The following is a 13,442-nucleotide window of genomic DNA, read 5'->3' on the forward strand; positions in this document are numbered from 1 at the left end:
TGTTACACTGCAGCTTCTTTCAGCAGTGAACTTTGTATTCTCCAATCCAAAAGTAAAAATGTTTTGAAGGAAAAAAAAAAAAATCTGTTGCTATCTAAATAGCCTATATGGAATATATTTAATTGAGTATGTATCAAATAAGTATGTCTTCATTTACAGTTTGATGAAAATTATATGTAACAGCAACATTACTTTGTAAGTGAGATTTGTGTTTGCTCTGGGAAGCTAAAAGAATACACACACAGAGGAAAGGGTACATCTTCCCAGTGCATGCACACTGAGCACATCACACTCTGGGCTGGCACTGTCATTTGAATGACTGAAAAGAGAAATTTACCAATGAAGTAAAACACTAAAAAACTCTCTCTCAGATGAAACTGTCTATTAAAAAATCACTTCTGTTTTCCTTTACTGTATGCTTTACTTTAGTAAAAGTACCAGGGCTTTTCCTCCTCCTGGGAAGCCTGTAAACCACACAAAAAAGAGTACAAACATGATCACAGGTATTGAACACGAAGAGCACTGGAAATACACAAACCAGCAGAGTCTGGGAGTCATTTTTAGTAAGAGTGGTGGCTAATCAACTTGGATTTTTTAGGCTTCTCTACAACACTGATGTTAGCTGTGAGCAAACTTTGTAAAGAAAAAGTATTTTGTAGAATCATAGAATGGTCTGGGTTGGAAAGGACCTCCAAAGGTCAGCTAGTCCAAACCCCTCTGCAGTAAGCAGAGGCATCCTCAACTAGATCAGGTTGCCCAGAGCAATTTTGCCAGGTGTTCCAGTCCTCCTAAACAAAATGCTGTTTTCATTTCTTGACATTATAGTCAAACCAGGGGACACTGAGAGATTGAATTACTGCTTCCAAGTATAATACAACTGTTACAAGTATGTGTTTTTACTCCTGAATAATTATTACAAATGCTAATTTAAAATGACTTTTAAAATACTCACCTGATTACATGTATCTGCTAAAGAATGTATGGCTTCTGAAAACATACTTGCAGAACCCGTGTAAACCCAAGCAAGTAGCTTAAAGAAAAAATTCAACCCATTTCTGAAAAGAAAAAGAAAAAGAAAGCTAAAGAACAAGAGAATATTTTAGCTTCAGTATTTTCAGCAAAACCACAAGTTCTGTATAATCATGCATTACCTGACAGTAAATGCTGAAACCAAACATTCAGTTTAATCTTCAGCTGCCTGTACAGACCACAAAGGCATACAGATGTTCTACCTGGTTACTGTTAAAAAGTCCTTTCAGCTAAATTTGATATATAAAGATAACAATTTTTGACAAATTTTATAACTGCTAAGCAGTGCTGAATAAGTCACACTTCCTGAGAACTACCATCACAATTACCCAGAGCAACTAATTGCCTACCAGTGGGTGAATAAAATCTTTAAGCATTTCCTTCTCTCTTTCTTCAATCCTTTTTGCCTTGTTTACATCCCCCTCCAAATACTGGAGTGCAAGGTTCCCCACTTCAGTCACAGGTTGGGCAACTCCCAGTAGGATACAAATGTTAAGACTAGGCTGTAAAAATTATCTATGGCATGTTTCCATTAAGATGTCCAGTGTGACTTCTCTTTTTTAGGTTTTTCAAGCATGAGGTAGTAGCACTGATTTCTACACCTCTTTCCATCCAAGGATCTGAATGTGATTTACTATTTTTAATTTAGTTTTTATTACCTCATGAGATGGTGAAGTATCACTGTAACTTACAGGTGGGAATTAAATACATAAGTTAGGGGCTAACCAAGAAGAAAGAAAAGTTGCTGTAATACTAAACCACAATTTAAACTCCTTGTGCTAACTAAGTTCTTCCAACTCTTCTTTGGCACAGGAAGAAAATTAAATAAATTATAGTGGGATCCATGAGCACAGTCTCTTGACTTCTGTATTGTTCTTCTCAATGTTGTATTAATAAATTGACTAAAAATATTCAGATCTATTATGAATCTATAGAAAAACATCTCCTGTTTAAGCTGTAGATTTGAGAACACATTTCACATCTAATTCCAAAGAAGCAGTAACATTACCACCATCCTCCACCACTAGTACTTAAAAAAAAAAAATTACATGCCATGCAAACTTTGCATTGTTTCTAAGCTAAAATATTAACATTACAGTGAAATCCCCTATGGGGAGAGGCTGAGGGCTGGGTCTGCTCAGCCTGGAGAAGAGAAGGCTCTGGCAAGACCTCAGAGCAGCCTTCCAGTACCTGAAGGGAGTCTGCAAGGTAGCTGGGAAGAGACTTTTTACAAGGGCTTGTAGTGATAGGACAAGTGGGAATGGATTGAAGCTTGAAGAGGGAAGATTTAGACTGGAGATTAGGAAGAAATTCTTTAGAGTAAGGGTGGTGAGACACTGGAACAGGTTGCCCAGGGAGGTTGTGGATGCCTCCTCCCTGGAGCTTTCAAGGCCACACTGGATGAGGCCTTGAGCAATCTGGTCTAGTGGAAGGTGTCCCCATCCATAGCAGGGGGGCTGGAATTAGATCATTTTCAAGGTCCCTTCCAACCCAAAGCATTCTATGAGTCTTTGAAATCACTTCAACAATGCCAGCCTTTGAAGAATATTTTGTAAATAATGGACCATTCCTTCTGATAAAAAAAAAAACATTATCTTCCTGTATTTCTCTAACAGAGCTTCAAAGTTCTTCCTCACACACAGAATTGTATTAACAGCAGAGTGTGCCAGTACAGCTGGTCTATACCCTCACACACAGAAATGTAAAGAACTCTGGTTTTTGACTGAATCATGTTTCATCCTTCCTGGGGAAGCCTGAGGTTTATAAAAAGCCTACCAGACTGGAGAAGGTAAGACAGATTGGCCTTTATTGACCCAAAACCATAAGTCACTAAAATGATGTCAGGAAGGGCCACAAAGAAAGGAGCACTGACAATGGCCTTGCCCTAAATCTCTGAAAAATCATTGGGTATTTTAAGGCCACAAGATCCTTTAACTTCTAAAAAAGCTCCAACAAAAGATGACTGAGCAACACAAGAGGCTCTACAATCTTCTGCTGGCCTGACTAACAGGCATTCATCTATAAAAGCACCTGATCATCCACAAGCTATTTATGAAGTGAAGAGTGTGCAATATTAATAGCCCTGTTTACAGAGCAGGAGAGGCCTGTTTTCTCTCAATTACTGTAATAACTTGAAAAACATAAAACAACTGCTGGTAGGGATGTTAAGTAGGAAGCTCTGAGTAGTTACTAGTAGAATACTCAATAATGGAAGGAGATTTTCAATTAAACAAACTTTGTGGTTTCTCTGGCCAAGCAAAAAGCATACTGTTTCCTAGGAGAACACAAGGAGTCACTTCCTGCTCAAAATGTTTTCTGTGTCAAAATCAGAATTTCCCTGTTTCTAATTTGCTCACTTATAGTGTCTTAAAAAAATAAATACCTTTTACAAAATCAAATTTATTTTACAAATCCCTAAGTTTTATTGCAAGTGAATTTTCATCACCATTTCCTGACAGAAACTTAACACACTTTGTGTATTCCATTCCAGATAGTCTGTATTCATTCACTTTAAATCAGGATCATTAGTTTAGCTTTGTTTCACTCAAAGTTGTAAGACATGAAAGGCAAAAACCTCTTAAAACACCTTATTTTCAGACATGGAGGAAAAGAGATGAATAAAGGCAGAAGGAGAAAAGTTAATTCTTCTCTACTGGTTGTACTGGTTGTTTAAAAGGGCTGAAAATCCTCCTATAAAGAAGGAGCAAGAAAAAGGATAATCTTGAATTCCCTGCCTCTTCGTGTCCTTCAAAATTTTAGTTTTCACTTCAGTAACTGTTTATTTGGATTAACTTCAAGGTCTCTGCTCTTCTCTGAGCAGAGATATATTCTATCCCTGACCTCTATATATCAATGAATGCATTTACCTGAACTGTGTCCCATCCGCAATGAATAAATAAATTATTAACTTCAGTCACAGATATGTTTAACTTGAATATAAAGACTGTTCTCATTTCCAGGATAATACAAACAAATTGTTTTATACTTGCATAAACAAAACATCTATTTTTTTTCCCCAAACTTACATGCAAATAGCTACCATTACCACCTTCCCTGGTCCCTTGAAAAACATAGCTGCTGCACTGGAGCGTGGCTACAGAAAGAAAGAAGAGATCATTAAAACAACCAAGTCTTGAAGAACTTCCTTTACAAATCATTAAATACAAAGTCTGCATTGCCCTGTGTTGCAAAAGTGAAGTTTGCTAATTTATTAATGAATGCTCACCCAAACTACAGTTCAGTCTTAAAACATTTCTAGCTATGAATGGCTATAAAAAAAGGATAAACAACCAACAAAGCCCCCAGCAGAGGCCACTGCAGCCACAAGGACAGGAGCCAGCTGTGCTGCAGGAAGACGAAATCATTCTACTATAGCAGAGCTTCTGGACCTAGGGAATAGGTCTGCTTAAGAAAAGACAAAGAGGCACAACAGGGCACAGAGCAAGTGTCAGTTTGCTGGGTTTTTTGCCTTAAACGAGCTATTTCATTTCTTCAAATTCAAAATATATTTACTATACATGTTCATAGGCTATAGATGCAATCATAAATACACCCACAATGCTGTTAATAAGAAAGCAATTCCCTAAAAAAAACACCAATCTCACTGCCACAGTAGGAACCCATTTAAACTGGCAATTGTAACATTGACCACTGCATTACAACCAGAGATGGATCTGGTGTTTTACAGTGCAAGTAAATCTAATAATATTCAGCTAGTTCAGCTTAAGCAACTGTTTTTACAACTTCTTATTTCAAAAGGTGTCATCTCATGGCATTTTTCTAGCCAAAACCTATAAACCATCTCTTACCTTAGTATTTCCAAAGAACTCCTTGTATTCCCACAACAGCCTTTGGTTTCTAAATAGATCTGCAATACAAAATTGTTACCATGAATATAAACTAGTAACCACTAGCTTCAGGAATTGAAGCCTTAATTTTTTTTTAATGCAGCAGCCAACTTCTAGTCAGAGCTATCTTTGTGGAAAAAAAAAATTCCTCTCCTGGTATTGTTAATTAGTAACATATATTGTTATATACCAAAGATACCAAATACAGTCTGTTATGATCCTACTTCTATCAACAAAAGATGATACAACAGAGGGGAAAAAATTCAAAATACACTGCCCCAAATCCAGGCACTCTACTGCTTCTAAACTACAAAGGAGAGGGCAGAAGGACATTTCAAAGCAATCTTGTTTTTAACATCAGTATTTTTCCATCCCCTACTGATGTTCAGGAAGTTCAAAACAAAGGTTGTTTAGTACAGTATCTAAAAGCTGTAGTGCTAGATTCTCCCCTATAAAGTTATACAAAATACATTGTTCACAATAATTGAGAAGTTTAAAATAGCCAGTGGAGTACAAGCAGAGTCTCTAAAAAAAGGAACTTTGAGTATATAATGTCTCACGATGCTGTTAGGACTGAGGGGTTTTAATCTCACTTTTTGGATTATGTCCAGGAATTATTCTGTTGGTCACAAAAAAAAAAAAAAATTGAAGCAACTTACTGCATCCTCAGTACAAATACACTTACAGGGATTTTAAAAAGTGTCTGCAGCTCAAACCTTTTTATGAGGAGGGTGTGCCAGTGTTTCAAAAACCATTAAAAAAGACCTCTAATTTTAAGGTGCATAACTGGAACAAGCACCCTGAAGCTATATTGCCTCTCTTGCAGTTTTAACTGACTAGGCAAACCAAAATCCATTACAAACTACTGATTTGACTCCACCTATTGTTGACAATACCAGTAAGTATGACAATAATTTTAAGCGAGATGGTCAAGGTAAGCAGAACTCATTTCAGAGGGAAAATAAACAGCATGGTATCAAGATTTGAATTGGTTTAAAGTCTTTTCAAAATTCTCAATGAAAACATCCAAGACCACTGAAAATGTTAATTAGAATCTAATAACTGAAAGCCCATCAGAAAACAAAGTATGACTACAGATCTCAACTGAATGTACATTATTGCTGTATTGCAGAGACAATAAATGTAGCAATACCATATCTGCCTAGATGGCTGTGTGTTACTCTAACACTGTGCTAGAAAACCTTACTGGTACTGGTTAACTCCAAATTTGCATGGTCTCCAGGAAATAACATGCTATGTTGTGTGATCCAGTGGATTTCTAACAGTTGTGCTTTGTTGTTCACATTTGAAGTTATTTGAAAGCTTTATACTCACTTTCTCTGTACTTGATCTCTGCCTCTTTACGCCGCTTTCTCTCTCTAGCAAGAGCCTCTGGACTCCCCCAGACTTCAAGAGACCTGCACAGAGGAAAAGTAACTTAACAGTGGGTCTATTTATACAACTTCTCTTCAGCTTGACTACATAACAGATGCCTTTCCTAAAAGCAGAACACCACATTGTTCTGGTAAGAAGCCATACAGACTACTTTACAGAATTAAGAGCTGGGAAAGAGGGGTCTAAGGGAAAGCACTCAGTTTTTGGACACATGAAACATACCCTACAATATTATGTACACCATGCAATTAGTATAATAATGAGGATACAAAGGCCTGTAGGGATAGGACAAGGGACAGTGGCTTCAAACTAGAGAAAGGCAGATTTAGATTGGATGTTAGGAACAGGTTCTTTACCAATAGGATAGTGCAATACTGGAACAAGTTGCCTGGGGAAGTGGTTGGGGCCCCATCCCTGGAGATATTCAAAGTGAGGCTCAACAGGGCTCTGGGCAATCTGATCTAGATGAGGATGCCCCTAATTACTGCAGAGGGGGTTGGACTAGATGACCTATGGAGGTCCCTTCCAAGCCAGGCTGTTTTGTGATTCTATGATTCTACGATATAAAAAGCGTTGAGACAGAAAATGGAAAACTAATGCCCTTTCACATTATGAACTTGACCTGTAAAGGCTTTTCCCCTCTCTCAGATAATCCATTTTAAATGATCCAAACTTTTTCCTTCATAAAAACATTCTTACTTTGCCTCGACATCTGATCTCAGGTACACGGTGAAAGTCTCAGTGTCATCATGGGGGCTTCGCCGTTTAATTTTCCTCAGCTGGTCTAAATCACTAAGGGAAGTGAACAAACAGTTTAGTGCAAAAAAAAGTGAGTAGTATTCTAATTTTACTTTTATGTCTGGATGATCTTCCATCACAATTTTGGTATTACTAATTTGCAGTACAAAAAATAACTTGTTCACTCAGGTCAAACAAGAACAGAAATGCAACATGAAGCAAGCAACCTCTAGGATGCTACTGAAAACCATCCTGCTTTCCACACTTAAAAGTCTAAATCATGTCCTTACACTATGAAATACTATACATGGAAGACAAACTAATAAACATTGAATAATGACAATACAGCAAAATTTCACCTAGTTAGTTCTCTGCACAACAAGCCAGTTATCATAAGAATATGGCAGAAGACTAAGCATAATTTGTCACTGGACTTTCAGCAAAGACCAAGCCTGGTCACATACATTGTTATGTAAAAACTGGGGAGGAACAGTGACAGCATGAAAAGATATCAATAAAGCTGCAATGCCTTTAGACTTAATATAGGTCACATACATTACAGGCATGAAATCTGACAAGACACCTCAACTACAGCACTACTCAGTAAGACCTGCTGGTAGGCACAGCATATAGTAAAAGGCAGTAAATGTGAATCAAGTAACAATAGTAGGTTCCAATCGACCAGATGATATTTTCTTCCAAATTACAGCCTATAATACAAAGTTTCCACAGTTCTTTAAGAGGTGTCACCATGAAACCCTTATGATCCCAAAATGCTGAAGGCAGAGTTATTTTCCCCTGTAACTATCTGCCTTAGAGGGGGACTCCCAGAACTAGATTTTTGGTCACATAAAGTACAAATAAATTGCTTTAAGAAGCAAGCATGGAAACATAAGTCTATGGAAACATAAGTCTATGGAAACATAAGTGCAAATTTCTTATTAATGCAATACTAAACAAGAATTAACTTCTGCCACTTATGATTATGTATTCCACAAAGGTATTTAAAAACACATTGCTGTGTGAAATCACTCTACAATCACAATTACTTTTGAAGCACATAGGAACAAACAAATATTCACACTTCAAATTTCGAGTCAAATCCATCATACCTGGATTTAAGACAAAACTCATTTATTGCTCTGACTCCAGTGATGAAATTATTCTGTGTGTATTTTGGTCCATACTCTCTTTTTTTCAGAACTGCTTTCACTTAAAAACAGAAATGGATAAGCAAATTAAGTCACTCATGGATACTACAGTAGAAACTTCAAGAGGTAATTCAGGTTAGTGTCATATCATGATATCTTCAGGTGGAGATGTGAAAAAACAGTGCTTGCCCGTGAGATAGAAGTCTTATAGTAAACACAAACAAATGTTCTTCAGTGTGGAAACGAGCAAGAGCACAATGATTTAACACCAAAAATGCTACCTGCTCTCATTCAGGGTTCTTAGACACACTTAACTCTCACTGTCAGCTATTTCTCCAATCCTGATGTCAGAGACTGGGTTTGGCTACCAAGACAGCATTCAAGTACAGCCATTTGGAAACCCTTACTCCAGCAACTGAAATGGAAACACAGTGCTCTGTTTCCTTTTTCCCCAGTACTTTACCAATTACCTTCTGCAGATAAAATTTTTGACCTTTGCAGCCCACAGAGAAGTAAGACAGACTGCATACGTTGCTTTTCTCTTCTAGGACTTTTAAAATCAGCACACTTCATATTGGGCATTTATAACAATTAAAAAGATGCCTTCTTTATTTATGATGCTTTGCATGTCTGGAAGATTTATTACTATCACATCAGGTTTTTGTGCACAAGGGAAAGAACACCACACATATTTAAAAGGATAAAAGGAATTTTAAATGTATTCCCTTATTTCCTCATTTTCTATACATACATAGCTTCATCTTATTTCAAATGTAAGTCATTATACACTCACTTCCATTATAAACATTATGCTTATCAGAAGAAGAGCTACAATTGCTGAAGGGCATCTCATTAAAGAACACAAGAACTGAAAACAAAAATTCCTCAGGTGGGAAGACTGATAAACACCACATGAAGTTCCTGCATTTGACAGGATTGATATAATTTCTGTAATTAGTCCTTAATTTCTCCTTAAGTCACAAGATATTTACAGAAACTAAGACATTTAAAGACTTTGAGAATTTTCCCCAGGGTTCTACATTTGTCTTATTTCTGAGTTTTGAAAGCTACAAGGTAAAGTACACTGCTTAGCACTCAACAATGCACTACACTACCACTACACACAGCAATATTGGATATAATCTAACTTCTGTCACCTAGTTTGACCTTACAAAAATGTTTACACACAATCATCCCACAATTTTCCTCACCAAAGGTGACAAAAAAATTAGAGATTTCCTAAAAACAGTTCATAATTTACTAAGTTTAGAACAAAATTAACATTTTTTATAAGAAGAATGCTTCCCATCCTTACTTTTTTAAAACAGATATATATATCCAAAGTACATTAACCTTGGCAAACGTGTAAAATTGGTGAAAAATGTGGAGGAAAAACATGTATCAGTCTGGTATTTCCAAGAGAAGGATGAAGCCAAATAAAACATTTGAAATAGCCGATTTTTTAAATTAATGATCCTTTGAAAATGTTACAGCCTTACTAATACTTAGATCAGTAAGTTTCTAAGTCACAGCAGAATCTGAAGACTAGAATCCCACTTTCTAAACACTATCAAACTCTCATATAAACACTCTTGTTTGCAGAGTATAAACACTCTGTATTCCAGAGACAAAACTCTCTTCGCTGACAGATAAAACAATCTAATTTCTCCTATCTGCCTTGTAGGTTCCCCCTGCAGGCATACACTAAGTGACAACAGACTCAAAGAAACTGACACAAAGGATGTAGACAAAAGTGTAAAGAAAATATAGACAGAGAGACACCACCTCATCTTACTAACAAGTATTATTTCATGTTTATTTAAATTTAGGAAAAGAAAGGAAGGCATTTTGATACAGTTTATAACCTGCTGAGTCACTTTCACTCCAGAGATTTTTTTTTAGATCTTTTTTTATTTCTACAGAGTCTAAAGAAAAATGGCAATTTCTGTTTTGATAATAGTTCTTTCCATACATAAAAGATTAGGAGTGATCAAAAGCACAGGAGGTTTCAATAGTGCCACTCTCACTATAATAGAAACTATCAGAAGGATGGACTGAAATCAAGTCATGATCAATTAAAACCAAGAAAGAACATTATGCTATTTTATCCACTTTTATTACACTTCTCTGATGTAATTGGTCATTTTCCTTAAGTCAAGACTGTTTTGTTTGTGACATTAATAGCTTGAGAGATCTCCCTGTCCTTATTTCAACCCAAAACCCTTTGTTATATTTTTGCTCCTGTTTAGTTGAGGAGGAGAGTGACTGAGAAGCTTTGGTGGGCACCTGGCATCCAGCAAGGGTCAACCCACCACATTTCTACAGGCACAAACAGGAACATTACAGAACTCAGATTAGGCAGTTCATGTGGTCAACATATATTTAGAAGCAACACTGATTAGATTAACTCAGCAATAAGAAGGAACAGACAAAGACCTAGAACAAGGAACAGGGGAAGATCAAATATTTAGCTCAGCCACACTAAGTCTGAGATGGTGAATGCCTAAAAACAGGACAGACTGTGATAACAGATGAGAAAACAAATCAGTCTTTTCCTGACAAACTCTTAGCTTTTAAATGAAACTATTAAAAACAGACACAGAAGACAAATTGAAAGGAATAACCCTGTACCTGATTTTTCAGGAGTGGTTCTCAAAACAGCTCTGTATACAAGTGTGCTTTAAAATGTTATTCACAACTTGTTACACAATTGGAGAGGAACCACAGTTTCCTTAGCCAGATCTCTTCTGACTATTAGCAGCCAGCAGTGAAGATTCAATAGAGGAAGCACACCTTTACCTTTCACTTGAATGGGCTCTTTCATTGAAGGCTGCTTTTGCCCTGCACCTCTCGTATCTTGTCCTGCAGAACAAAAACAAAGCTCAATGTGAAAATGGAAGCACTTCCCTTTCTTTTTTAGCACAGAGTTCGGTGGACATAAAACAGGAATATGTCTTGATACTGCTTTCCACCCTGACAAAGAAATATTTTTTGCCAGATTTACAACATCTAACTCTCCAATTTCAAAGACAGAAGGAGTCAAAAAATAAATATCAAAAGATGGTATTTAATATAGCATTGATCAATAAACACCTAGCAGCTTGCAGAAGCACACAAACCTGCAATATACTTAAGAGAGCATTCTGAATTTTTGCAAAATTTTAGCGGTGTTCCTCCAGTCTGGGGCAAGTTGCATGCAAAATTTTAGATGAGTAAATATAATGAATTCTGTATAGTTATGGGTGCTGATTACCAGAGGCTCATAGAGATTTCAAGATATAATTCAATTTTAAGGGACTGAAGCTTTTGCATTTATAAAAGCTATCTCCTCGAAATACTGAGTATTTAAACTAAAATCCACAACTCTTGCGTCACAAGCTGGAGCTAGAAGGAAAACAAAGTATTTCATATTGTTTTGAAATCTGAGGATATGACTCAAAAAGCCCAATGTAACGTAATTTACAGTACTGTTAAGTGAATCTGAGTATTTGGAAAACAACTAATTCCAGTAATTTCACTGAGAAATTAGAAGTACTACTTCAAAATACAGATGTTGCATTCTTATCTCACACATCTCAACAGAGCTTTTGAACAAAAACCTTCTGATTCTAACAAGTCAAACCAAAACACTCTTTCATGCCCTAACGTTCTCTTACACTGGAGGTTTGCCACTCATCTAGTCATCAACAAAATTAAAACTGATCTTATTGAAAGGGATATATATAACAATACATAAAAGTTGCAGATGTTTCAAGCAGGTTTGTCTTAACTCATGAGAACCTCATAGCTTAGCATGCTACTCAAATTACTCAGAGGTCCTGAAGCTTGGACTACATAACTATCTTTCATCAGGCAATAAGTTACTGTCACAACAGCAGCTGAAGACTAAAGCTAACACTTTTCCAACAAAGTATATTTGGCTTGTAACACAAATTTATGAAACTGATCTTATTTCACAACAAACAAAGCTGGATCATAGATCACTGGCATTACAGTAAGAGTCATGCCTACTTGACTTGAATACAAAAGTTAAACAACCCTTGGTTGCTCCTTCCTTTTCTTACCTGGTTTAAAACACCAGGCAGCTATCTATCAATATTCATTATAAAAAGCTTCAGCTAAGATTGCTCAGCAAAAACTGAGGAATAGCTTGCTTCTTTTCAGAAACTGTGTGCAGCCATTTATGTCATTAGAAGAAATATCACCAACACTATTTAAAAAAAGATTGGGCCACAAGATTGGGGTGTGGAGGGAGGGGAGGTATAAAAATATCAAGACTTATACCTATGCATACAGACATATGAACATCAATTACTGTCTCAGCCTACAGACTGGACAAAAATCACAGGGCATCAGAGAGTGGAAAAAAAAATTACAGATTATTCAGCGCACAATTGCTGATTTTCAGACAAGCAGAGGTTGATATGACAGAACTTTCAAGTTGAACACAGGATTGTCAATATCACATTAACAGGAAAATAATTTTTTCCAAGTTTACTGATAAAGAAAGGGAGATCTATTATTTGCTAATATTTAAGTTAAAGGAAAAGAAATGTCAATCCTTACAAACAGTGTATTACTTTTTCAGAATTCTATCAAAATATCTTTTTTTTTTTTTTATATATAAACAGTAGTAACATGTCCATAATGTATAAGAACATACCACCCTGGGCCCCAGAAAACACTACTTATATGAAAGGTTTAACAATATGGATCCCAAACCAAATTTCAAAGGAACTGTGCATCCATGCACAGTACCTCTAGGCTGCAATTTCACCTACGCTTGCAGACCTCAGCCCCCACGTACAGCAAAAATCTCATGGTGCCAATATGGTGCAGTTCTACTCAAGGCTTACCATGATTCAACACTATGCTGCCACAAAGGACTGCACCTCTCCTCCAACCATTTCAGAGACAGGAAGCAGGATCAGTTTACTGATCCAGCCTACCTCTGCAAACAAAAAACGCAATTCATTTTTCACAAAACAAGCCTAAACATCAGTAATGCCAGCACAAGAGAGAGAGTAATCAGACTGGGGTGGAAGAAGGTGGGAACACCGCTTCTGATGACAGTCAACAATTATATAAACTTAAGGCAATCCTGAAAGCAATAGTGCTAGGCTGTTTTGACACATCTGATTTTTATCACCAATAACTGCACACTAAGAACCCATAAGATACCAAGAACTACAACTGGCTCCACAGCCTTTCACTTTATTCTGCAAGAAGGTTGCCCTCTAGCAACCATCTTCAGCTCAAGTCTTTCCAAGAAGCATCAACG

The 13,442-nt window shown here is 36.7% G+C and overlaps 1 protein-coding gene across 1 annotated transcript in view; it reads right to left on the minus strand.

The window, feature by feature from the left end:
• The window catches only part of SLC30A9 (solute carrier family 30 member 9), a 29,377-nt gene that overhangs the window by 12,740 nt on the left and 3,195 nt on the right, over window positions 1-13,442 (minus strand). The window contains exons 3-9 of the mRNA XM_054383328.1: window positions 10,961-11,023; window positions 8,123-8,222; window positions 6,972-7,064; window positions 6,213-6,295; window positions 4,839-4,897; window positions 4,056-4,123; window positions 953-1,055 (exon numbers count right to left, since the gene is read on the minus strand). Of these exons, the coding sequence (XP_054239303.1) occupies window positions 953-1,055; window positions 4,056-4,123; window positions 4,839-4,897; window positions 6,213-6,295; window positions 6,972-7,064; window positions 8,123-8,222; window positions 10,961-11,023 (569 nt within the window). The remainder of the gene's footprint in view (window positions 1-952; window positions 1,056-4,055; window positions 4,124-4,838; window positions 4,898-6,212; window positions 6,296-6,971; window positions 7,065-8,122; window positions 8,223-10,960; window positions 11,024-13,442) is intronic.

The sequence above is a fragment of the Indicator indicator genome, chromosome 8 (genome assembly GCF_027791375.1).
Source record: "Indicator indicator isolate 239-I01 chromosome 8, UM_Iind_1.1, whole genome shotgun sequence".
Lineage (NCBI taxonomy): Eukaryota > Metazoa > Chordata > Aves > Piciformes > Indicatoridae > Indicator > Indicator indicator.